Raw genomic sequence first — 27,956 nt, 5'->3', positions numbered from 1 at the left:
TGGATTAGTTAGTAAAATGCAGCAACAATATAACTAAACATACATAATTACATTTAAAATGGTACTGTAAGAATATTTAGCACATTAAAAAATCTACCTTTTCTATAATTTTACTGCAAAAAATCAAAAAGCTCTAGGAACAACTTCAGGGATGTAGAATTCAGTGGGGCTATTTAAGGCTTCATTTTGACATTTGTTAAGACTTAGGATCACGATGCTTTTTAAGAAGTTGATCCAGAGATGGCTGCTTCGTGGTTCCATTTTTTCCCCTCCATCACATCTCCCACGCAAAGCACAGGCTTTACAGATTAAGTCTGCCTTTCTTGGTTTAAAAGCAGAAAGTCTTTCTGTTTTGTTGAGTCGCTGTCTTACGAGAACAGATGCTGCCCATGCAAGCCTTTAAAATTCACTTTAATTTCTATTGTTTGACTGTTCTTCATGCTGGTACCTCACCTTTGGGACCTTCTAAGTTTTGGTCTGAATGCGAACTAACCTCAAGGGACCTCTTGTCTCAGGCACAGCCACTCAAAGCTCTCCTACACTCATACATCTTACCTTCTTTCCTCAGGAGTGCAACACCATATGGTACCACATTTACATTTCATGACTCAGTCTTAAGGCTTGGATAGGTGTAACTATAAAGTAATGAGACATTTTCCCCAGAAGATCAAACGTCATAATCTGGTAGGTCCTTTGCTCAGGATTGCCATCTTTCAGAATTGTTTATTTCCATGCCCTCAGCCAATCTATAGTGCTAGATGGTTCTTTCCACCCTGACCTTTCTTTTCTTCCTATGCAGCAGAGTGAGGTACAAAACTCAAATCGAACCCTGTGCAGAGCAGTGGGGAGCTAAGGGCTGATTTTCTTCCTTCCTGTACATGTTCCTTCCCATCCTAAGGTAGCCAGCCTCAGATGGGTGTGTGTGTGTGTCATGTGTTGTGTGTGTGTGTGTGTGTGTGTGTGTGTTGTGTGTGTGTGTTGTGTGTGTGTGTCTGAATTAAGAAATATAACTGCTGAGCTTCAAAGACTTCATGTTGCCAAGAAGAAAAGGTGGAGACATGAATGGGTTGGAAGCATTAGGCAAGGTAATTGGACTTCAGACATAGGTGGAATTTGAATTATTGGTGGCTTACCACTGCTTCTCAACCCAGGCTGATTTTGCTCTCCAGGGGACATCCAGCAATTCCTGGAGGCATTTTTGGTTGTCACACTTTGGGGTGGGGAAGGGTTATTACTAGTGAGAGGAGGCCAGCAATGTTGCTAAACATTCTACAATGCACTCCCCTCCCCCACAACAAAGAATTATCTGGCCCAAATATTCAATACTGCTGAGGATGAGAAATGCCGGACTGAGATAAAGGATAATCAGACCAGGTGTCATACTGTAAGAAAGAAAAAAAAACTGTAGAAATCAACTTACTGTTGCAATTTTAAAAACTCATTCAGATGACATCTCATCAACGTCCCCTCACCTAATGTTTGCATATGAGGCATTTATATGGATACACATTTTCACATATAAGTATTCTTTTGCTCTTGGCACAGAATAAAAGTAGGAGACCTGCAACGTGACTGGCCTCTGGTTCCCAGAACTGAATTAGTCCCACCCTGGTATTTATTCACTTTCTCAGAATCCTATGCTGTTTGTCTCCTTCATGGCACCAGTCACCATAGACATTTGTGCCATTCTCATTTCCAGTATGGCTCTCCTACAAGAGTGTGAGCCTCATGAGGCCAGGAACGGGGTCCAATCTATCCCAGGACCCAACCCAGCATCTGGTGTATGCAGGGCGTGGGGGGCAGCTAAGAGAGTGGACACTTTGTGGTGTCCACAAACTGCCTGGGCTTAACTTCGCACTCTACCACTAAGTCACGGTGCAACCTCAGGCAGTCACCATAACTTTTGCAAAGGCTCAGTTTCCTCATCTATAAAAATGGTGTATATGGCACCTGCCTCATAGGTAGAATTAAACAAGTTATTATGTGCAGAGTGCTTAAGGAACATTTGATGATGAGTGAAGTGTCAAAAAGCAAAGATAGGGTTAAACATCTGCCTGCAAACCAGCATTGCAGAAAATGAACAAAGAGAAACACATAAAACACCTGGCTTTTACTTTGTGGGAGTTTCTAAATGTAATCTTTCCCTTCTTTGTGATGTAACAAATGTGGAAAGCTGCCTGTTAATATTTACAGGCACAGTAAAAGCCTTAGCAGGATACACATTTTTTCCATATTGATTTTGCTTCACAATTGATGCTCTACCCAGTTTCTCTGCTCAGTCCAGTTTCTCACTATACTTTTTGCTATAGGTTAATTTCATTTTTTTATTGTCTTCCGATAAAAACTGATTTAAAGCACTATGGTAAGTCAATCTAAAAAAGGCATTTAACAGTTTTCTGTGGTGGAACACCCACCATTCTTCCTGTATCAAAGTTAACTTCTTTCTGCAGTCTTACATTCTTCTGCTTCCTAGGCTCTTTCAAACACACAGAGGGTTTAAATCTTAATTGTTCTGTAACTGATACATTCTGAAACTTTACTGTATTCTTTAGATCTACTCTCCCTGTGGGTCTCTGATCCTTTACTACCCTCCACCTTCCCTTGGTGATTTTCTATGTATATATCTTGCAGAAGCTCCAGAGAGAAGATTGATTTCTAATCATTTACTTACGCACACAATTATTCACTTGACATTCAAGAAGTAATTATTGAGCACCAGTGTATTCCAAACTCTGCTCCCAACTTCCAGGATGAGCAGTGAACACACAGGCAGGGTACACCCCCCCCCCCCCATCGGCCCAGAGCAGGTATTCTTGAGTTCAAAGGGAGACCATAAGAAAATGAAGCAAATGAACAAGGTAATTTCTGACAGCATGTGAAGGAAATCACACCATTGTTTTTTTTTTTAACCTCCCTTCCTCCCTCCTTCCCTCCCTTCCTCCCTTCCTCCCTTCCTCCCTCCCTTCCTCCCTTCCTTCCTCCCTTCCTTCCTTCCTTCCTTCCTTCCTTCCTTCCTTCTTTTTCTTTTTAATTTATATCCAAGTTAGTCAGCATATAGGGCAATAATGATTTCAGGAGTAGAATCCAGTGATTCATCCCCTATGTATAACACCCAGTGCTCATCCCGACAAGTGTCCTCCTGGATGCCCCTCTCCCATTTAGCTCATCCCCCCACCCAACACCCCTCCAGCAACCCTCAGTTTGTTCTCTGTATTTAAGAGTCTCTTATGTTTTGTCCCCCTCCTTGTTTTAATATTTTTGCTTCCCTTCCTTTATGTTAATCTGTTTTGTATCTTAAAGTCCACATATGAGTGAAGTTATGTGATATTTGTCTTTCTCTGACTAATTTTGCTTAGTATAATACACTCTAGTTCCAACCATGTTGTTGCAAATGGCAAGATTTCATTCTTTAATTGCTGAGTAATACTGCATTGTGTAGATATAGATATAGATATAGATATAGATATAGATATAGATATAGATATCTTCTTTATCCATTCATCCATTGATGGACATTTGGGCTCTTTCCATACTTTGGCTACTGTTGATAGTGCTGCTATAAACGTTGGGGTGCATGTGCCCCTTCGAAACAGCACACCTATATCCTTTGGATAAATAACTAGCAATGCAATTGCTGGGTCACAGGGTAGTTCTATTTTTAATTTTTTGAGGAACCTTCATACTGTTTTCCAGAGTGGCTGCACCAGTTTGCATTCCCACCAGCAAGGCAAAAGAGATCCTCTTTCTCTGTATCCTTGTCAACATCTGTTGTTGCCCGAGTTGTTAATGTTAGCGATTTCGACAGGTGTAAGGTGGTGTCTCATTACGGGTTTGATTTGTATTTCCCCGATGATGAGGGATGTTGAGAATTTTTTCACATGTTCGTTGGAGCCATCTGGATGTCTTCTTTGGAAAAGTGTCTATTCATGTCTTTTGCCCATTTCGTCACTGGATTATTTGTCTTGGGTGTTGAGTTTGGTAAGTTCTTTATAGATTTTGAATATTATCCCTTTATCAGATATGTCATTTGCAAATATCTTCTCCCATTCCGTCGGTTGCCTTTTAGTTTTGCTGATTGTTTCCTTCGCTGTGCAGGAGCTTTTTATCTTGATGAGGTCCCAGTAGTTCATTTTTGCTTTTGTTTCCCTTGCCTCTGGAGACATGTTGAGTAAGAAGTTGCTGTGGCCAAGATCAAAGAGGTTTTTGCCTGCTTTCTCTTTGAGGATTTTGATGGCTTCCTGTCTTAAGTTTAGGTCTTTCACCCATTTTGAGTTTATTTTTGTGTATGGTCTAGGAAAGTGGTCCAGGTTCATTTTTCAGCATGTGGCTGTCCAGTTTTCCCAACCCCATCTGCTGAAGAAACTGCCTTTATTCCATTGGATATTCTTTCCTGGTTTGTCAAAGATTAGTTGGCCATATGTTTGTGGGTCCTTGCTATAACAAACTACCACAAACATGGTAGCTTAAAACAACACAAATTCCTTGAACAGTTTCTGGAGATCAGGTGTCTGCCATGCGTCTCACTGGGCTAAAATCATGATGTTGTCAGGTCTACAGTCCTTCCTAATACTCTAAAGAAGAATATATTTTCTTGCCTTTTCCAGAATCTACAGAAGCTGTATTCCTTGGCTCATGGCCCTTTCCTTCATCTTCACAGCCAGCAGTGACCTGTTGAGTCTTTCTTTTCTTTTCTTTTTTTTTTTTTTTCAAGTTTCTTTATTTATTTTGATATAGAAAGTGTGAGCAGGGGAGGGGCAGAGAAAGAGGGAGAGAGACAGATCCCAAGCAGGCTCTGCACTGTCAGCACACAGCCTGACGTGGGGCTCAAACCTACAAATGGTGAGATCATGTCCTGAGCCAAAATCAAGAGTTGGACACTTAACAGACTGAGCCACCCAGGCACACTCCCTATGGAGCGTTCCTTATATCTCATCGCTCTGACATTGACTCTTCTGCCTCCCTCTTCCACATTTAAAGGACCTTGTGATCACACTGGGTCTAAATGGATACACCTGGATAATCTCCTTACCTGAAGATCAGTGGATTCTCAATGTGCAGTCCAGCTACATTCTTAACTCCGCCCCTCCGCTGTGTAACATAACATATTCATCAGTTTCAGGGATTAGGGTGTAGACTTCTCTGGGCGCCATCTGCCTGTCTACCACAATGATCTAAGAGGTACTATAATTTTAGCATCCTGTTCGCTACCTACATAGATGTTTAATAAATTCAATATTTAGGAAACACTTCAGAATTATAACATTTACTTCTTATTAAATCATTACAGCAAGAGCTGTGTTTTCTTTACTGAAGAATCAGTGAGGGGTGGAGTGGTTTCAGCCAACCTTCCAGGTAAACACAAAGTTATCTCAATGCAGGGAGAGGCTCAGGGCCCATGCCACATGAGGCCCTGGAGGAGAAGCTCCCTGCATTTCACTGGCTTCTCCTTTGGGACTGGCTTTGGCTGAATCACTAGCGCAGGGCCATGGGGGTGACCGTCCCTCCCCCTTAGCAGTGCCTCTGCCCGTGGCTTCCTGAGGGCTCCACCACCTTGATTTCTGTTGGCTGCAGCAGTTTTCTTGAATTATAAAATGGAGGGGTTTTTTGTTGTTGTTGCTGTTGTTGTTTTGTTTGTTTGTTTTAGGACCCTAGAATAAAGAAACTGAATTTCAGAATAGCTGGGGGAAATATCTGAAATGGTTGAGAAGGTTTTTTGATTGGTGAATGAGAGATCAGAGTTTTATGGGGCTGCTTTCATGCAGTATGAATATGGAGAGTTTAATTTTTAATTTCTGCAGTGTTGCTCGGGTTTATGATGCCACTATTTTGCTGGATGCAACCGAAGCACACTGTTCTTCCTCCTCACTAAATTACAGCCTTCTGCTCCTCAAAACGTCTCCTAAGAATTAAGCCTTGACAGTCTAACAAGACCTTGCATCACTGGCCCTTCCGACCCCCCGATTATATAACACAGTTGGCTGCTTATGTGTCACTTTGCTTCTTCTGTCTGTATCCATTTTTTTACTCTGGATTCATGGCTGTGTTCTCCATGCAACTGAGAGCTCTCAGCATGAAGGGGGGAAGTGGCCCACAGCTCTTATTTCGCTTGTACTTCTGCACAATGGCTACAAAGTTCTGTGGCCGAAAGTTCCCGAATTTGATTATCTTCATGAAGGGTGTTGCTTGAAAAGGCTGCAGAAAAATATTAATTTTATTTCCTAGCTAGCTTTTACCCGCACAACCCAACATAGGCCAGGCCCACCAGAAAGGTTTGGGAATTCGATTTGCAGAGAAGATTGCTAATGCCAAGCCACATTTTGAGCACTTGAGAAGGTCAGCCCTACTCACATGAAGGTAAAAAGCTGGGCAGTGTCTTCCTCAGCATGCTTTCTCCAGATGTCATTCTCATCTCACACTACACCGACTTAGATCTAATTAGAAATTACCATTCGCACAGGCATTTTGATTTCTTTATAGAACGGCCACTGAAATCTCTGACCTAGATGGTTAAAGCAAATCTGAAATATCTTAAATTAAAGACATGCCTCTACCAACTGCAGTTCCAAGAGGGAAGAATCTTTTGGGTAAAATAAAAACGTTACATTTATGCTTAGCAAAAGGAGCTGTGAAAAACTGGAAATTTATTTTCTGTTTCCTCTCTATTTTTTCATGAAACCCATCCTAAGGATTGAATAACAGCACGATCTCATTGATTGTATGCTCTGCTCCCTTTGGGATTTGAGAGGAGGGAAGATCCTACCTTCTACGGCTCAGAAGGTGAACTGTGTGAGTTTTTATTCTGCTGGAGAAGTCCAAAACACTGGTCACACCTCAGGTTTACCGACAGCTCCTTGGCCAATTACACTGTGTTTATAACACAGATTGGAAGTGCTTGTGTGTGTGTGTGTGTGTGTGTGTGTGTGTGTGTGTTGTAATGGTTACAGGAAATCTAAATTGAAACTTTGCTACATGTAGCTATAATGTTCACTTAGATAATTGCTTTTTTGTAAACATAGTTTCTTACAAAGTCTCAGCTTGCTGCTATGGAAGCAATGACATTAACAGAAATAACACTGGTGCCACAAATCTTCAGGGATTTTTTTTTTTTAATGGAAAGGAAAATTCTAAAACTAAAAATATACTTTTTATTTGCAACTATGGGAATACAAACACCAGAAAAACACAAGAGGACTGCATAATTGGGACATGGGAGGTATGCTATCTGGCAGTTTTAGGGCAAGGGCAGTCATGGGATGGAATCTAAGTCTTAGGTCATTACAACTTGGTCAAAAAAGAAAAAAAAATCTGCATTCACAAAAGAGATGATGTCTGGGAGGGAGTGACAGCTTCCCCAACTTGTTCCACCACATGCCCCTTCGTATTACCCTTATGGGGTACAGGGTGCTCACCCTAACACCTCCTGAGTTTATAGTGCTTATGACCTCATGCGCCTTGTCCCTTTAGCATACAGTTTTTAAAGTTTATTTATTTATTTTCAGAGAGAGAGTGTGCGTGTGTGTGTGCATGAGTCGGGGGAGCACAGAGAGAGAGAGAGAGAGAGAAAGGGAGAGAGAGAATCCCAAGCAGGCCCCATGCTGCCAGGGTAGAGCTAGACATGGGGCTCGATCTCATGAACTGGGAGATCATGACCCGAGCTGAAATCAAGAGTCTGACGCTCAACTGACTGAGCCACCCAGGTGCCCCAGCACAGAACTTTTTAACGCAGATAGCCACCTACTGCAGAGATACTATCCCTTAATTCGTTAATTGTTAATCTTAATTGATATTGATTTTGCAGAATCCACGAAAAAATGTCCAAATCTAAAAGTATTGAAATCTAAAAGAAATACCCTCTTCTTTGTTTCAACTGTGAACATCAACACCAGTTGGATTTGAAGGCATCTTACTAAGATCAGGTCCAGCTCATTTAAATCGGCCTCTATTAGCAAAGACAATGGAATGGTTTTCTGCATGCTTGAACTTAGTGATCTTATGACTATAACTATAAATTACTTACATCAAAATGTTGATTCCTAAAACTGGATTATAGAAAAATTTTCTTCCCATTAAGGAGCACTGTATTTTTATTTATTTTTTGTCTTTACATCTTTTGCTTTCTTCTGGATCGTAAAAGTTTTAGGGGGTTATAAAGAGAAATGCCACTTTATTTTAAATCCACTGTAAGGCTAAGAGAAGTTTACAGTTAAAAAGCAAACACTTGCCTGGGTTTCTCTTCTCAAATAGATATTTGCCAACAACAATTCCCCTGGAAACTGGGGAAGAGGACAACAGCATTCATGCCCTCTGATAGCAGGCTGAAGTCCCGTCTTCATGTACAAAGTTGGATATATTCTATCAAGATTGTTTTTATTCCATTAAATTTTACCTCAGCTAATTGATTTAGCAAAATAGGATTCCAGATTTTTGTAAGAGGGAAAATATGACAGTTAAAGATTGAAAACTACCTTGAGAAAGGGAAAAAAATAGTTGTTACTTAAAATAGGTCCAGAATGACCCTGTGCCAGACTTACATCAGCGCCGTGCTGAAGAAAGTTCTATTTACAATGGATGGTGAAGAATTCAATTTTAATTTTTGCAGCTTGAGCCATGTCACATATGTGTCTATGTCAGCTTTCCCTGAAGTCTGGATCTGACAATCTGACTGAATCAACACTGGACTGTTAAGAAACAAAAATAAAAGGCAATGTTGTGGCACAACACAGTCAGATATCTGGGTCATTGAAAAGATTCAATAGATGAATAGATATAGACAATGACTAATGATTTACAGGAATGAAATTATAGAACAATTACAGTGTATTTCCATTGGCAAGCTTATCAAAAGTTGATTCTTCAAGTACTTTCGCTATCCATAAATTCTCATTGGTTGATGGTTTTTTTTTTTTTCTTTTTTTTTTTTTTTTTTGCCCTGGAATCTGTAGTTTATTAAAAACTTTAGTTTGGGGAATTTTTTTTGCTGCTGGCAGAAGAATGCACGCATGCCCTGGGGTGTTATAACAGCACATTAATGCAACATTACATTAATCAATGGCACCACAGACATATACTATTTTAAAAAGAAGACAACTACAAAATCCACATGTGTGTTGTCTGGGCAAGTGAGATTCTGACTTGGCAAAACGTCACATTCCAAGTTCAGCCATCCTGAAATAAATCCAATTTGTACACTTTACGTCAACAACAGAAAACACTGATTGAGCAAAGGTAAGGTATTTATGCATCCATCATTTATCACCGGAATAGATAATGCAAAAAGAATGAGACATATTGCCAAAGAGAAACATTCCTTTAAAGTTAATTAGTAAGCTTCTAAAGATACTTATCGAAAGGGTAATCCAGGGAGACCTGCGTCGATCAAGCCAATCCAACAGCTCTGTGCATACAACAGGAGCCAAGCCACAACCACTACAGCTTTGAATACCTGCCAGAACGTCACCCTTATGTGGCTCTGTGTTTTTATCCACAAGAGGCTTGAAGGAGATTATCTGGATCATTCGTAGCAAGCGGATTTCACATTTTGCCACGCAGGCTCGGGTTCATGGCTGGTCTGCTCAATCCTTTAAGTGTGGACCAGGAATGAAGTCACACGTGAGCTCGTTTTCCAAGGAGACCAATCTACCTGCCCCATGGCTCTGGAGACTAGGACACTGGTTCACGGGGCACATGAAAAGCACTGAAACTCTGAACCAAAGGTCTTGCAGTGACTTCGGACTAAAGTCTGTGTGAGGCATGCCTCGCGTGAAGGCAGTGAAGATACACTGTCGGAATGAGGAAGCAACTCAGAGGTCAAATATATGGACAGTGGGTGGGCAGCCTAATTTCCATTATGTGAGGTTCTCCTTCCACTAGACAGCCTTGGATTACTTGAACTCTCTGAAAATAACGCCTTCCGCTTTCTCTTATTTTCACCTTAAAGTCTATCTCTTCTCTCTGGGACCCTTTTTCTTTGTTCTTATCTCCAGGGCAGACATGTTTCTCCACCATTCTAAGGAATCCTTCACCCTTGCTCTCAACTTGGACTCCCCACATTGTTCAGAATCTTGTTCCATCCACTGTTTCTATGGGAGATTAAAGATGGCTATAAATTCTTTGTTGTCCCTCTTACTGAGAGATGGAATCAAGGTCCCTTCCCCTTGAATCTGACCTTGCCTTATGGACTTGATTGACTGATAGGATGCAGAGGGAAGTGACCCTCTGGGTTTTTGAAGCTAGGCCTTAAGAAGTCTTGCAATTTTGCCCAGACTTCCTGGAACACTTCTTTGGGAGCTATGAGTGGCCATATAAGAAGCTGGACTACCTGAAGAGACTGGCGAGGCCAAAAACAGGTGCTCTGGTCAACTGCTCCAGCTCAATGCTACTGTCCAGCCATCCTTATCGAGGCACAAGACATGTTGGCTAAAGACCACTGAGCAGTAGAGCACTTCACTTCACAGAGTAAAGACCACTCTGTTGATACCATGTGGGAAAGTCACCCAGCTAAGCACTGCCTCAATTTCAGATCTACAAAATCCTGATACGGTACAGTTGTTGTTCTTGAAAGTCACCAAGTGTTGGGGCAGGATGTCATGCAGCAATTGATGCTGGAACAGAACTCCCTCTTTTTTAATTTTTCCTTTAAAAAAAATCAATTCTTCATCTTCTACCTACAAAATCTGCTCAGTTCTTCCCAGTGTTAAAATCTTCCCTCAATCCCACCATGTAATACAATAAAGCTCTGCTTTCCTCAATGGTAACCATCTTCAAAAGACTAGTCTCTACCACTGCTTCCGTGTCCTCATTTCCCACTCTTTAAACACACAGCAATCTGGTGTTCACAATCTCCATTCTAAAATGGCAGGATTTCAATGTTGGAAGAGACCTGAAAGGCCGCCTCATCCAGCCATATGTTCACTCCTAAATTCCCCTCCATAAGGTTCCTTCTTGGTAGTAGGCGTCTTGACGATGCTCTAACAACTCAAGGAATGTAGCACTTGGTGCCACCCAAGGATGCTCATTCTATCTTTGGATATCTGAGATTATGAGGAAGTTCTCTCCGATTCTGCACAGAATTCTGTCTCTGTAAATTTTCTATCCATCAGTCCTAGTTTTCTTGCTCCTAATTTTATAGAAAAAACCTAACCTCTCCAATATGGAGACACTTGAAAGCATCCAGGTAGGACATGGATTAGGTGGTGGCAGTGGACCCGGAGAGAAGAGAATGTATCTGACATTTGTTCAAACTGAAGACATTTTAGTGTTACTGAAATCTGGATGAATCTTAAAATGGATGTGTGAAGTCACAGGGTGAACCTTACAGTCGCCTTTTATCTTTCTACAGTGTAATGTAACTTAAGTCTTGAGCTGCCAGTCTATTTAGTTAAGGGAAATGTGGAGACAGTGGAGACAGAATGATAAAGCATAAATGGTGGCTTAGAGTATGGACTGTGAGGTCAGACTGGCTGCAGTATTCTCTGGCTATGTGACCTTGAGTGACTCAGCTACGAAAACTCCAGCCACTTTCGGGGAAACTCATTCATGTTCAGTTATTTCATAGTCAAACTCAGAACTCCAACAATCAAATTAGGGTTCTGCCCTTCCTTCTCTTTTTCCTGGGGTACCGTCTAAATTCTAAGAAGGCCCATATGTGTCATGGCATCAGGAAAAGCCATCTAGTCTGTTAGCCCCAAATCCTGCTAACCCTCCTGGGGACCCACACCGCTTTTGCTGCTGACGTTGCTTCTGTTTCCACAGCCCCCAGCACATGGAATCCACATCACATATGCTGATGGTGTCCCTTCTGCAGGACACCAAGGCCTTTGGGCGTCCCTCCCAGGGCAGCCTCTGGGGACACAGGCAATTTTAAGATGTTTTCCACGTACCCTGGATATCTCAACCAGTCATTGCTGCTTTTCCAACCCACCATCATGCTGCTACAAGATTTCCCTATTAGGCGTGGCTTCTACCGGAGTGACGACTGGACTCAAATCCTGGTCCTCTGGGATTTCCCCAAACTGTTCTGGGGTTTCTGTTCCTTCCCATCTCCAGGCGCCAGGGCACGGCATACCTTCTCAGGGTACTTTGGCATCTCGACTGCAGATCCTTCTCCTGCCAGAAGCTAAAATGTCCTCTCTTGGGGAACAAGATGCATCTCAGACCTCACCCTTCCTTCTCTTCAATTATATTAAATTATCAGGCTTTGGCTCTTGATAGGCAAAGCAAACTTTGAAGCCAGTTTTTAAAGTTTTATATTTTTAAAAATTCTGTCTTGTAATTAACAAAACAGAACAGAAGAAAATAAAAACCAACCGTGGCTCCAGATGAGCTGTTTGGAGTCACGTGGCCCAAGTGTAGCAGTCAATAGCCAAAAATTGGCCTCTTTGCTTTCTGCAATTAGTTTGTCCCTTTAGCTAAAAACTTCAGAGATCTGAGGTAAAAAAAAAAAAAAAAAAATTACCAAGACGGAGAAAACATAGCATTTTAAAAGTCAGTCCCATTATAACTACACTTGATTTGGTAGTGCTTACTTTGTTCCTGAAAGCCGTAATTAAATTAAGTCGATGATACATCTTACATGAGTGGCACAATAGGAGTGAGGGGAGGAAGTAATTCAGAGGTAGTTTCTAGGCAACTTGGTATGATGGAGTGGTGAAGAGGGCACAAGCCAGAAATGAGTAACCTAGATTTAAATCCTAGATGTCCTAGAGCAATTTACTAACTTCCTACACCTCAGCCCCTCGTCTGTTAAATACTGATAGTAATAACAATGAACTCATAGGATGTTATGAGGATCACAAGAGTTCATTCGTGGAGAACATTAAGGCGGCGTCTGGCACAAAGTAGATAATTAAGTAGCATTAGTTACTGTCCTGTGTTGGATGTGGAGAGAGGTATAGAACAGAGGGAAAGACAACTCTACTGGTCAGATTTACAACTAACTTGTTAGTCCTGAGCTGGAACTAGAAGCATGTTCTCCTTCCTCCAAATCATTACGCCCGTCCGTGGAGAGCCTAGACTCACAAGACATGGATAAAAGGCAAACCCTCCTTAATTACATCCTCTTGAAACCTAGTGGGATGGAAAGTGTCCCCAGCTCCTCACCAAAGAGGAGAAGTAAGGTTACTGGTTTTCAGCACTCCAGGCAGAGCAGAGGGTGGGGGAGAGGTCCACAGCCAATGGATTTCTACTCGGATTGAGAGAAAAGCAGCATCCGCATCTCTCAAATGATGTGTGGGGTCCCCTCTACTTATGGAGCCTCTGGGGCTAGTCCTGACTATAACCAACTCACAAAATCCTTTATAATATATAGCTTAAAGTCAACCACATATTTAAATTTACGGTTTGCAGTGGTGCCTAAATCAAACTGCTCCATTGCAATGAAGTTATGTGGGAAAGCTTTATTTTTATGGCTAACACACTTCAGTTACTTGAGGGAACAGTCTAAGGACCAAAAGACATTTCATAATGAAGCAGTATTTGCTTGGGCTTCTTAGTGGAATTGTCCTGTGGACCTTTTGCAAATAAAATGATTCACTTTATGGGCTGGAGTAGCAAGGTGGATGGTTGTGACATTTACTGAGATGGAGAACAGGGAGGAAGGTAGGAGTAGTCCAAATTTCAGTTTTGGATGTGTTACATACAAAATACGTAGGAGAAATGTGAGTGGAGGCATTAGGCAGGTCTAGAACTCAAATGAGATATAAATATGGGAGTTTCGTTGACTTTTGTTAGGAGAAAGCAAAGAACAGGAAAAATGCCTCCAGGAGAGATTGTAGGAAGAAAAAAAAATCCAGTATTGGTCCCAAGACACCACAATATGTAAACATTGAGGAGAGGAGGAGCCTGCGGAGAAAATGAGAAGCAGCAGCCAGGAGAAAACCAGAGGCCAAGAAGAGAGAGTGCCAAGGAAGTACAAGTGGCTAGCTGGGTAAAATACTGCTCAGAGAGTTGAGGAAAGTGAGGACTCAAATGTGGCCATGGACTTGGTCAATGGGAGGTGAGTGCAAACTCTCATGTTGAACTGAAAGCAGTTTCAATGGAGGGGTGAGGCAGGATTCGGATTCAGAGTAAGTTACAGAGTGAAGAAGGGTCAGGCAGTGGAGACAATCTGTATAGACAATTCTGGAGAAGCTCAGGCTGAAGGAGGAGGAGAGAGAAAGCAGAGATAAGAAGCTCTGTGATCGTACAGAGTGCCGAGAATTCAGTAGACGGGCAGGGACAGGGAGACAGATGTTGTCATATCAGGGACTCATGTCATCTTTAACATCACCTGAAACCATCCTGCCATTTTCACACTGATGTTGTTGTCATGATCCTCTACTCTAATAAAACCAGCCTTTAAAAAGTGTTTTCTCTATTCTCCTCAGCAGTGAATTCATCATCTTATCTATGCTTCAACTAGGAATTTATGCAGCTGACTACCCACACTGATGTCTCTGTGCTCCAACACCACATCCGGACACGGGCATCTCATGTGGCATCTCAGCAGTGTCTCAAAAACAACATGTTCCTATAAAGAGCAGGCATTTTCTCCGCCAGGTCCTCTTTGCTCCCCTATTTCCTTTCATGGAACCTCCAGACACTCACTCTCAAAACCCTATTTTCCTTTTCAGTCATCGGGAAACTGCCTCATATTCCCTGGCTTGGAGACTTTCTCTTGGTGGTCGCCTGCCCAGACCACCTTCCTCACCACTTCCATCTGTCAAAAACCTACCCATCCTTTAAAGCCACAAAATTCTGCCGATCCTTCCAATTTGGTGGGATCTTCCCGACAGTGAAGCCTTCTTGTGTACGTCTCTTCAATTAGATTTACTTGAGGGATTGATTGTCTTATCTGCCTGATTAGACTTTAAACTTCATGAGCAGGGGCCTTATCTTACTCATTTTTGCATTGCTTGCATCACCAGATACAACAGGCACTCAGCAAGGTTTTGTTGAACTGGCTTAAAAGTAAATTAATGAATTCTTTAGATGAAATGAGTTATTTCCAGTTGTATGCATGCGAATAAATAATATGCTGGAAACTTAAGAATGCACTCAACTGGAGGACAGAAATGAGTTCATATGAACATCAGAGCACTGCCAAAAATCGCTTTTCTTTCCTGGAACAAGTATTTATGTAACTTTTTATTATGGTATGGAATATTTCAAATATACCTAAAAGTAGAAAGAATAGCATTATGAACCCCCATGAATTATTAGCCAGTTACAAAAACTCACAATATTTTCCCCATCTAATTTTGTCTATTTATCAACCCCGTCCCATTTTTTTTTTTTCCTGGAGTGTTTTAAAGCAAACTCCAGACATCATATCATTTCACTTACATACCCCTCAGCAAATATCTCTACCAGATGAAGTTTTGTTTTATAATTTAACCACATGTCAGACCTAATGAAATGAATTCTAATTACTTAATATGATTTAATATCTAGTTTTTTGTTCATATGTCCTCAATTTGTTGCAATCATTTTATTCAGAGAATGCTTAATTTAATACTTATAGCCCATTTTAAGGCAATTTAGTGGTAGGCATTAACTCTTGATTCTTTTAGCATATGTGCTGGAAGAGGTTAAGGAAAAAGGAGATACTCAATTTTTGAATTACTTAGTTTCCTTGATTCATTTCCTTTCCTCTTCAGCTACTGCTGCTTTGGATCTTTTTCATTCTCATGTTTACGAAAACACGAGAAGGAAAAGAAAGGGTGACAGAGGCTACTATTTGTCCCCCCATATCTTTTGTCTCCTTTCTCTAGAAGAATACAGTATCGACACAAGGCTAAAGACGATTATTTCCTAGACCCTCTTGCAGTTAGATAGCCACAAGACCATGCGACTTTTTGAGCAAAAGTGATTGTGTGGAATTTCTGGGTCATGCCTTTCACTGGAAAGATGTGTGTTGTCTCCTCTCTTACACCCCCTTCGTCATGGCTTAAATGCAGATGTGGTGTGGTAAGCCATCTGCCACCACACAGATGATGAACAACCTTAGAGGATGCAGAAGCAACCAAATGAAAGAGCCTGGGGCCCTGGTTGACCTCATCAGGAAGAGTTGGCCTGCCAACCTGCAGACCACCAGTTTTAAACTACTGTTATTTCGGTATCTGTTACAACAGCTGTTCTGATATCTTAATTACGTTAGAAGGTAAAACTCAACAATGTCTGTATTATAAATCGAATGGAAGTTTTCTAAAAATCTAATGAGAGTTTCTGTTTCCTACATCACAGTCAAATGTTCTCTGCATATGTTTCCAGTTATTACTAGCTATCATTCTGTCTTGGAGCATGATAATCAACTGACTTTAGTTAACTGATTGTATACCACGACAAGCAGCAAAGTAGAAAGACTGGCTAGATTTGGTTCCAGGCAAACTTATTTGAATCCTCCCTTGCCACTCCCTAGCTATGAAGAAGTTACTAGAACCACACAACACTTTAAATACCTGCAAAATGGGAATAACAGAGCTCCTCAGAAGATTAATTAGGGAGAATAAATAAGTTTGCGTATATCAGAGGAGCGAACACAGTACCTGGCACAAAGAAGTATCCAGAAAAGGTTAATTTCGTTTCCTTTGGTTCCCTGTATACGTAAGTCACAAGGGTCTGATGATATTTTCTGATAAGCTACTACTGCCATAGCCGTTCAGGTCTCCGGCACTTGTCAGAACCAGCAAAATTTATTGGACACTGCGTAGGAGCCCTGGGATTTATAATGCCGGTCTCTTCTTAAAGGTTGTGAGAGAAACCGTAGAAAACACTGGCGAATGAAAACCTTCTCCCAAGGATTATATGGCTGCTTAGAAAGGATGTTGATAAGCGGTGCCTTAGCGAGGGTAACACTAGCTGATAGAGCACACTACTGTTTCATCTCAGACAACAGAGGTTCCTAGAGCATGAGGCTCTGCTCTATCCAGTTACTCAAGGGTCCAGACTGGCAGAGTCACCGACCAGCCTGAAAACATGGGATGGGAGGATTATGTGGGCGGTGTTTACAGGCCAGGCCAGGAAGTGATTTCATAACTTCCACTCACATTCCACTGTCCACGAGTCTAATGTTGAGACCTAACTGCGAGGGATGCTAGCAAATATGGTCTGGTGAGCACCCAGGAAGGAGAGAAAGAAATGTGGGGATCGGCTAGCAGCATCTGCCAAAAGCAGTTACCCTGAAAGACTTTACTGAACTATTATATTTAGCTTCAACTTGAGTACTGGGAGAGTAGACTTAGAAACACTGGGCCAAAACCTCTATTAGCGATGTCTCTCAAAAATCCTTGTATGATACAAGAAATGAATTTAGGGAAGATAAGCTTTTAAAGAATTGACCAGACACATATCTCCTGAATGCTCCAAAGCGACGTCAGTAAGTAGAAACAATCACTTAAAAAAATGTTTTAATGGCAGAAAACCCAAATTATTTTAGCTAGGAAAAGACTCAAGCGTTGGATCATTTTCCTCTAGGGAAAAAAAAAAAAAAAAGCACTTTTGATTAGGGAAGGATCTGAACTTCTAAGGGATTCTCAAGAGTCATTAACTTCACGTTGTCTTTTCCTAAACAATGGTGTCCTAGTTCCTGGACCAACAGCACACAGGTGGCCCAGAAACCACACATTGGTCACAGCCCTGGTGAGAGTCTCTGAGACACGGGGCAAAACCTGTAAAGAGGCTGCAGACGATTGTGTTTCATTATAATGATATTTCCAGAAATAAAGGGAATTACACATTAATAAAGCAATAAAATTCTCAGGGTAACCATGACAACTGCTGCAAATTTAATAACATTTTATACACCTCAAGAGTTTTTTTCTCTTTCTCATTTTTTTTTTTTTTTAATTGCCAGAAAGATTAGAGAAATTCCGAGAAGGAGCTGAGAAGCACTGTCTCATCTAGTACCCTCACACTTGCAAAGATGTCACCGCGTGCTCGGTTCATGATCATATCGACTTGGCAGCAGCCTCTGGAAACACCCCCCCACCCCGGTTCCCGCATGCATTTATCTTGAAAGATGGTCACAGACTGGAGCCCGCAGTTCAGTGTCTTTGAATGATATCTGGTCAGAGAACTAGCTCCCCAAGTCAAGTCCAATTTCATTTGTTTTCTAAAGTAGAATTTTCGCCAGAGCAAATGGTTCTAATGCATGTCTACAGAAATTCCCAAAGCTTCCTAAATATCTCAATCAGATTTTAGAACATTTTATCTATTTTCTTTTTTAAAGATTTTATTTTTAAGTAATCTCTACACCCAACATGGGGCTTGAACTCACAACCCTGAGATCACGAGTCACACACTCTACCGACCGAGCCAGCTGGTGCCTCTTAGGACATTTTAAACAAAGACATAATCTAAATTATGCAGGCTTTCAATTAATCATGTTTTTTTTGTTTCTGTTTTGCTTTTGTTGTGCTGACAAATCAGAAGTCACGAATGGGAAGGATTATTTTAAAGGTTGTCTTCCTCCTCTTTCCAGAAGTACACAGGGGCAGCTGGGTGGCTCAGTTGGTTAAGTGATTGACTTCAGCTCAGGTCATGATCTCGCGGTTCGTGGGTTTGAGCCCTGCGCCAGGCTCTGTGCTGACAGCTCAGAGCCTGGAGCCTGCTTCAGATTCTGTGGTTCCCTCTCTCTCTGCCCCTCCCCTGCTCACACTCTGTGCGTCTCTCTCTCAAAAATAAATATTAAAAAAAATTTTTTTAAGTGCACAAACAAGTTACTTCTTTTTTTAATCCATCTTTCTGCATATTCCCCTATGATCTGCCCTTATTATGTACAGATTAACGTTCAGATCAATATAGGAAACTTATTCCAGGTGACAGTACATTAAGTGGCAGAACACCAGAAGCCATTCTTGTGTAGCTGGGGAAGCTTCCGACCCTGCTAAGGGCATATGTCAGAAATAGTGCCTCTGTCCCTGGGAGAAAATGAGGTTCACAAGGAAAATTGCCTACGCCTCAACTGCAACACTCAATCTACCCTTGTTTGTGACTCAAGGGAAAGATGAACTGGTCCATCTTCCTCCACCTCAAAACTGCCACATTCAGGAAGTTTTGTTAGTGCTTCTTGCCGTTCAGGCAGGCTCTTCTTTCCCTATGGCTTGTTGCCTTGTAGTCACTTTGCTGCTCCTTGGTACCCGTGCCAGTCACTGTCCTTGTCTGATGGCACCAACGTGTGGCCCAGTACGTTCCTTCTTCCCAAAGTGCTTTCCTCTGGGCTCCTCCACCTGCTTTTTCCCTGGGCTAGTGTCCCACACCCATGACGTCCTTCTCAGTCTTCTCCCTGCAAGGTGGGCAGTGACCAAGCCTCCATTCCCAGCCTTCTCCTCCCTCTTAAACCCAGGCTGTCCCTGTCATTTCTTCCCCCTCAACCCCAAGGCAGGAAGCCTTCTAAAATGCTGCTCTGACCCCACTTCATCTCTGCTTAAAATCCTTCAACAACCCCCCAAAGCTAGCAGTATCGCCTTCCGTCTCCTTGGCCGGGGCACCGAGAGCTTCTGGCTTGGCCCCGAGTCACGGCCAAGTGTCACTGCCTCCAGGCACCTCTTCTGTAGTGGGGCCACACTTTATGCAAGTTTGTCAAACATATGGTGGTGTTTCCTGCCTCTGCTTATACTGTTCCTCCACCTGGGCTGCCTTTCCTTCCTTTTCCTGTCTAATATGTAAATCGGATCCTCTCCCTCATGCAAACCTTTCCCATGCTTTATTGTTTCCGAAAGATAAAGCCTGAACTAGTTTTCGGTATGTAGGGCTCTCCAAGATCTCAGCCCCTGCTTCTTTCTCTAACTCCAGCTCTAGCTATGCCCCATCTTTGACTCCACTCCCAGGTAAGCCAGGTCTTTTGAGTCCCTACACTCAGCACGAATGGAAGTTCTTCCCCAAATCCTCACATCTGCTCTAAACTTCCAATTTCAGCTCCCCAAAAGTGGTCCCTGGAGCTCTTTCCCTCTTCACCCGTTCTTGGAGCTTTAATGGTCTCTCCTTTGACTGGCTGTTCTTTCTTTCTTTTTTAAGGTTTATTTATTTTTGGCAGAGAGAGAGAGAGAGAGAGAAAGAGAGAGAGCATGAGTCGGGGAAGGGCAGAGAGAGGGAGACACAGAATCTGAAGCAGGCTCCAGGCTCTGACCTGTCAGCACAGAGTCCGATGCGGGGCTCGAACTCACGGACCACAGGATCATGACCTGAGCCGAAGTTGGACGCTCCACCGACTGAGCCACCCAAGCGCCCCTCACTGGCTGTTCTTTCTTTAGAGGAACAACGTTAGTGCCCAGAATGGTCCCAAGCACAAGAGGAATAAGCAAATATCTGTAGAACAAATACCCAGGAAAGGGTTAATCTCTTACTGTGACTCTTCCTCATTCCCTGGGGGGAGGCTGAAGAGTATGGTCACAATGGAGCCAACCTTGAAGGACAGAGAGGACCCTGTTTCTTTGTCTTTCTGCTCTGAAGAGCCACAGATGTGCCTAGAGAGCCTTGGGTGCTGCTCCTGGAAGCCGTAATGACTGGGAGATGCTGGGGGTCACCTGCCAAGACGTAGAGGGGTCAAGCACATTTCCAACCCTCCGTGGGTCCTGGGGTTTCTGTAGAGTGGGGGCAGGGCAAGGGCGGGCCCAGAAGGATAAAGACCTTTAGGTTTCTGTCCATATATTAAACTGTATAATTGAAATTATCCAAATATTTATGTGGATTAAAGAGATTTCTAAGTGCAGCACCCCCCCCCCCCCGCCCTCCACTAAAATTATAATGTCCAATGAAAGAATACCTAGTGTATAAAAACAGCCATTTGCATGTGCCTCCTCCCTCCTGGTCAACAGAGCAGGAAGCGTAATTCCCTTATAAATCAGATGTGATTCTTCCCAGTCCTCTTCTGCATGTTACTGGTCATTCTTGAAGCAATTGATTTCTCTCACGGAATTCTTTCTCTTCCCCTACTTTGTTCTGCCATTTCTTGCCCACTTACCAAGAGAAACGTTATTTCCTTGCTTTTCCCTTTACTGCTTAAATTCTCTAACCTTCAGTTTCTACTTCTGTGAGATGGGAATGATAATAGAGTTGTGAGAATTAAGTAGACAATATCTAAAAGTGCTTAGTACAGCAAGAGAGAGGAGCGTGGTGCATGTCTGCTGTGATCATGGTCCTTTATATTGCATTTAGGAGTGATAAACAGAAGAAAATGCAAGAGATAAATCCTGATTAAGGAAAAGAAAAGTGGTAAGTCTTATGGTGCAATTAACATATAAAGCCAGAACCATCAACTTCTTTGTCCTCTCTAAAATAACCAGAATGGAGGTGCCTCGATGGCTCAGTAGGTTAACATCCAACTCTTCATTTCCACTGAGGTCATGATCTCACGGTTCGTGAGTTCGGGCCCTGCATTGGGCTCTGTGCTGCTGATGTGGAGTCTGCTTGGGATTTTCTCTCTCTCCCCCTCACTCTCTGCCTCTCCCCCAACTCTCTTTCTCAAAATTAATTAATTAATTAATTAATTAAATTAAGTAACCAGAACCAGTAAACTAAGTTAACTAACCATCAATCAATACTAAGTCATGTGGAGACACAAAGAGAGCTTTGAGGAATTGACACTCTAGAAGTCATATCTATTTCTTTTCTATTTCTTCTATAATGTGTATTCTAGCTATTCCTCAAAAGAACACAGCAGCTTGTAGTAAAATGCTCAGGGTAAGTGGAAATCAAGAGAAAATGAAGAATCAGACCAAAAAAGTATGGTGTTTCGAAAAGGAGAGAAAACTGTGTTGGAAGCTGCAAATGAGCTGCCTTTTTTTTTTTTTTATTTCAACTTTATTCGGCCAATGTGCTCAATTCCAATGTTATGGTAGAAATGCCCGAAGAACCGAAGAATCGAGAGCATTCGATTCAGCTCAAGCATCCTTGCCTGTCTCTTAGCCTAGAAATGGAGGGTCCTGGTTCTGCCTGATGCAGGCCGTGGGCCACACAGGAAGTCACAGAGCATAGAGGTACCTGGCTCCAGGAGGGAGGGGAGCTGCCCAGACCTGTCCTGGGTCTTAGCTGACAACTGCCCCTCATCCAGCTGTGACAGGGTTTATGCTCTGGCAGAGACCAGAAGTCCCTGTTTAACCAAACAATTCAAGAGACACTCAGTCACGGCAACACTGGCATGCCATGAGAGTGACCACATCCAGCCTGGCTTGGTCCCTCCCCACACAGGGAACAGGAGTGTCCAGGGAGGCCTGGCCAAGTGAGAATAGATATCCTGACATCCACAAATGTCTAAAAATCCCACAGATGGAGTTTTCAAATAAGTGATAGTATAAACCTCACAGAGAGGAGACAATGCCTGCGTGAGGTTCCAAAATGTTTTACTGAGCACTCTGGAGAAAGCCACCTATGAAAAAGCACATCACAGTTAACAACAGAAAGATGGCCTATGAAGATGGGCTAGCCTGGAGATGAATCCCTTTCCTAAAATTGAAAAGCAAAAAAAAAAAAAAAAAAAAAAGATGGGTTTATTTTTAAGTTTTTATTCCAGTTAGTTAAAATATACTGTCTTATTTGTTTCAGGTATACAATATAGTGATGCGATACTCCCATACATCACCCTGTGCTCATCACAAGTACTTAACACAGTCCTTTTAATCCCCATCTATTTTACCCATCCCCCACCCACTTCCCCTCTGGTATTCATCAGTTTGTTCTCTATAATTAAGACTTGGCTTCTTGATTTGCCTCTCTCTCTTTCTCCTTTGCTTGTTTGTTTTGTTTCTTAAATTCCACACGAGTGAAATCATACGGTATTTGTCTTCCTCTGACTGACTTATTTTACTTAGCATTATACTCTCTAGATCCCTCCATGTCATGGCGAATGGCAAGATTTCATTCTTTTTTATGGCTGAATAATATTCCATTGTATACATATACTACTTCTTCTTGATCTCTTCATCAGTTGATGGACACTTAGGCTGCTTCCATACCCTGGCTATCGCAAACAGTGCTGCTATAAACACAAGTGTGCATGTATCCCATTGGATTAGTTTTTGTATTCTTTAAATAAATACCTAGCAATGCGATTGCTGGGTCACAGGGTAGTTCTATTTTTAACTTTTGACAAACCACCATACTGTTTTCCACAGTGGTTGCACAAGTTTGCATTCCCACCAACAATGCGTGAGTATTTCTTATTCACTACGTCCCTGTTACTTTTAGCCATTCTGACAGGTGTGAGGTGAGATCGCATTTAGTTTTGATTTGCATTTCCCTGATGGTAAGTGATGAACATCTTTTCATGTGTCTGTTGGCCATCCAGATGTCTTCTTTGGAGAAATATCTGTTCATGCCTTCTGCCCACTTTTATTAGATTATTTGTTTTTTAGGTTTTAAGTTTTGTAAATTCTTTATATAGTTTGGATACTAACCCTTTCTTGTATATGTCATTTGCAAATATCTTCTCCCATTCCATAGGCTGTCTTTTAGGTTTTTTTTTTTTTTCATTGTTTCCTTTGCTGTGCAGAAGCTTTTTATTTGATGAAATCTCAATCGTTTATTTTTGCTTTTGTTTCCCTTGCCTCAGGAGACATACTTAGAAAAAGTTGCTAAGGCTAATGCCGAAGAGGTTACTGCCTGTGTTCTCTTCTAGGATTTTTATGGTTTTAGGTCTCACATTTAGGTCTGAAAAAGATGGGTTTAAATTTACATGTGTATTCGAATGAAGTGCTGCTTCAGAAAAATTTTCTGCATTTCAGATTGATGCCCCCTCCTTCTGGTGAGGATCTATGTAGTGCATGGGAACATTAAACGTGGCATCAGAGAAGTGGAAACAGCTCGCATTAACAAAAAGGAGCATGTCAGCATCAGGAAATACAACATTGTTTCCACTCTTAAATTCTAGGAGATTACTGCATAGACACTTATAAAAAAATTACTGAGTAAACTAATAGGAAATATCTCCAGAGTGATTTTGCAAAACAGACAGTTCAGACTGGCAGAAAGTGCCTGGAGTCCTGGAGGCTTGATTTGTACACAGGCCCTGTGCAGAGTGTTAGACCATCTTGGACACATTTTTAACTTCTGAGTCTCAGCTGCTCATGTGTGAAATAGTGGTAATAGTCCCTACCACTCAGGGTCACGCTGAAGAGAAAATGAGATAATGTAAGTAAGTGGCTGGCCATTGGCAGGTATTTGGCAAAGATTTGCCTTCCCATCCCCATGTGTAGCTTGTACAAATCTTCATTCCTCCTTGTACAGATGTATTACTTTAATGCTCATCTTATAATATTTCATAAACATGGATGAATCGTAGGTCATCTACTTGCACTATTATTCGATTACTTCGCCCACTACATCATAAGCTCCACAGAGAGATGTTCTTCCTGTGTCCTTCCAGTGTAAGTGATGAGGAGCATATCACTTATGGTACATGTGCCATCTGTATTTGTTGCAGGAAAGAAAGAAGACATTTCTTCAGTGAGGACTTATTAATATGGTCTAAGCGTGTTGCTTTTTGGTGACCAGCCTGAAGCACACGTGTGGCTTCAGAGACTCTCGGAAGAGGATGGATGACTGGTGTTCTCGAATATCGACATTAGATGTTCTGAACGTCTGTGGGCTCTTCAGATTAAATCTGCTTTTCCCTCCAGCACCAGCATTCAAATGAAAAGCTGTAAGTGACTCAAAAATTGATGTTCTTGCCTTAATGTTCTTTTGATCTACAAATTTTCAATCGTATAGTCTATTTATCACTGTAAAGGCACAGCCATTCAGTTTCAAAACAGAATGAGGACAGATTATGAGCTAGCCTCAAAAATTAATTACCGCTTATATAACAGAATTTTTGTGGTAAAATGTGTTCTCAGTTCCAAATGACTAGCTCATGAATGAACTTTAAAAACCCAAACCATTTGGACTTCAGGGTTTTGTACAACACACTGATGAACTACTATGGAAGCCTTATGATGTCATTAATATAAAAAAATTAGTCTAAAGTAAAATATCTTGTCTCCGTTTTTCCTTCCTTCTTTCCTCCCTCCCTGCCTCTCCCCTTCCCAAGTTTCCCAAACACACTTTAAAAAAATCCCCTATATTCCAAGCTGCATTGGCAGAAGAAGCTCCAAAAAAGTGTTAAGCCTGTGACTCACCTCATTGTAATTCTGCTTATAGAATTTATGGAAAAGGAATGAAATCCAAGAAAATAAAATAAAACTTTAAAAATCCCACTGATAAGCAAAAATCCTTTCTGTAGGAAATAGGGCTATATAAAAAGATTTATATTTTGTTTCATATAACTCAGAGGAAACCCATATCCCCTGTTAACTGCCACCTCTAATTAGTTACAGACCATTTAACTCCATAAATATTTTCAAGGATTAATGATAATTGACACATGTGCTATGCTTTTAATCTTTTAAGAAATGTTAATATTGATTCATTTTTCCTAGAATCTTGGGATGGCGCCAGTATTTTATCCCAGTCGAAAAAGAGGCAGAGATGCCACCTTGTAACCAACGCCTTAATGGTTAAGTCAGCCTGGTTATGCACATCTACCGAAGTCCGTCTCTTTACCATGCCCTCCGTTCAGCTCAGCTCCAGGCACTGCCAGGGTGACTTCCCTCTTTGTGTTCTTCCATTAACCACTTTCACTGAATCCCAAGGAAGCTTAGAGAATAACGAATTCAAGGATCCTCAAACTTGGCTGTGCTTCAGAACACATTACAAAGAATATAGGTGGTGCACGGGCCCCATCCCGAACCGAATCCTAAGAACCTCTGAGCATGAGACTTGGGCCGACCAGCATTGACCAACTTTAGTGTAACTTTAATGGCATGGAAACAGGACAGCATTATTCAGACCTTTAACAAATGGAGTTGACATTTAAAGGAAGAGAGGAGTTTTTGATGGGGATCTGGAAAGGTCAATTTTATGTGTCAACCTGACTGGGCCACAGCGCCCTCAGGTATTTGGTTAAACATTATTCTGGATGTGTTTGTGAGGATGTTTCTGGATGAGATGAACACTTGAATCAATAGGCTGGGCAAAGCAGACTGTCCTCCCCAACGGGGGTGGGAGTCATGTAATTCACTGAAGGTCTAATTAGAATAACAGGATGAAGAAAGGAGAATTTGCTCTCTCTTCCTGACTGCCTTCAATCTAGGACATGGGTCTTCTCCTGCCTTTGGACTCAAACTTGGACTAGAACCTGGGCCATCAGCTTTCCTGCTCCTTAGGCCTTTGGACTGAAACTGTACCATTGGTTCTCCTGGGTCTCCAGCTTGTTGACTATAGATCTTGGGACTTCTCAGGCTCTATAATCATGTGAGCCAGTTCCCCATATGTACACACACACACACACACACACTCACACACACACACACACACTCCTGATTCTGTCTCTTTGGAGAGCCCTGACTAATACAGGGTCATATTTCTTTCACTTATGTGTACTAGTAGAAATATATATAAGGTACACAGACGATGTTTGAGATATCTTTTACAACCATTAGACAAGGAAGCAGAGGACAACATGCCGTCAGTGTTAGAATAAAGGTTGAGCAAGTCTCTACCTGGGCTTTGGAAAGAAGGCTCCTGTTCAATTGGGAGGAGCTGTGCATGGGTGCAGAGTGAAGTTATTCATAAGAAAATACTTTATTTTTAATTTTTTGAGAGAGGGAGGGAACCAAACCATAAGAGACTCTTAAAAACTGAGAATAAACTGAGGATTGATAGGGGATGGGAGGGAGGGGAAAGTGGGTGATGGGCATTGAGGAGGGCACCTGTTGGGATGAGCACTGGGTGTTGTATGGAAACCAATCTGACAATAAATTTAATATTAAAATAAGTAAATAAATGATAAAAAAAGAAAATACTTTACATTCTATTTACCTACACACAAATCATCTCGTATGATTCTAAAAAATAGGATGGTGAGACTGTGAATATAGCTTAAAGGTGAAGGTATTTTCTGTACTGAATAATGATAAACTCCCGTATTTCTTCACATCTAAAATGTTTACTGAAAAGATAAAAGAAAAAGCATTATCAGGAAGAGAAAGGCAGTGCTGAGTGCCCAAGTCAGTAGGACACAAGGACACGAGGATTCTCAGGGCATCAAAAACTCATTGCCTGGACCTTGTGTTTTTAGTCCATCTCTTGGTTCCTGTGAGCTGTGATCTACGATATTATGTACCAGAAGTCATGATGTTCTTTCTGGTTGATATGCCCTGCTGCATTTTCCTCTTTTTCTCACCCTTCTTTGGTCTCTCTCCCCCTCTTTCATATTTTCTTTATTTAAGCAGTTGATAAGTGTTTTAGGCAATATTATAAAAATGTCATATTAACATGATGAAGCTCTAAACTAGGGATCAGGACTATTTAGGAAAATGTGTTCTCCAACAGAAACATTTAAAAGTGAAAAAAAGGTATGGAACTGAAATTTAAAGCAAATCACCCAAATACAGACAGATAAAGAAAACAGGGCAAGATAATGGCATCATTCTGAGCTATTCCTATGCCAGAACTTTTCAAGCAAACTTACCAAACATAAGCAACTGAGAAAGAAAAGATTTCACAAGTGAATAATATAGCATATAACCCTCAGCAAAATCTAATGAAAAATCACCAAGCTGGATTTCAATATAAATTGTTGCTTACAAAACCTGCTTTGCAAATATGTTACTGGTTTTAATGTAAGTTGCTGCATAAAACGTGCACAGTTTTACAACAACTATATTCTATAATTTAAACTTTGAGCTTAGTTGCATGGCTTACTTATGTAACTCTACAAAATGATGAGTCTGGAAGGCTTGAGCTTATAAGGGAAAAATGCCTTCATTTTAGTGATTCCAGTTTAAACTTACAGAAATATCAAATTACTTATTGAAAAATCCCAGATGAAGTAAAAAGGAATGTTCTGGGAAGTTGCCATTGACAGTATGCTGCCCTGATCTTATAGATGTTTGTTTCCCAAGATTACTTAGTGAGATTTATCAGTATTTTAGAAATAAGAAGGG

General features: G+C 41.5%; 1 protein-coding gene across 19 annotated transcripts in view; it reads right to left on the bottom strand.

The window, feature by feature from the left end:
- Positions 1–27,956, bottom strand: part of AIG1 (androgen induced 1) — a 314,280-nt gene that overhangs the window by 187,113 nt on the left and 99,211 nt on the right. Inside the window, exons 4-5 of one of the 19 annotated variants that reach the window (XR_006717612.1) lie at positions 8,532–8,678; positions 5,608–5,648 (exon numbers count right to left, since the gene is read on the bottom strand). The exons of 15 other annotated variants lie outside the window; for them this stretch is intronic. Coding sequence is in view for 3 of the 4 variants with exons in the window: in XM_045499855.1 (XP_045355811.1) it covers positions 5,370–5,648 (279 nt within the window). In the remaining variant the exon portion in view is untranslated. Of the gene's footprint in view, positions 1–5,247; positions 5,649–8,530; positions 8,679–23,428; positions 24,612–27,956 lie in introns of those variants that run through there. 3 more of the 19 variants (XM_045499855.1, XM_045499865.1, XM_045499867.1) reach the window with 3 other exon arrangements.

Source organism: Leopardus geoffroyi, chromosome B2, assembly GCF_018350155.1.
Source record: "Leopardus geoffroyi isolate Oge1 chromosome B2, O.geoffroyi_Oge1_pat1.0, whole genome shotgun sequence".
Lineage (NCBI taxonomy): Eukaryota > Metazoa > Chordata > Mammalia > Carnivora > Felidae > Leopardus > Leopardus geoffroyi.
The sequence above is the reverse complement of the archived record's forward strand: the minus strand, read 5'-3'. Positions and strand labels throughout refer to the sequence as shown.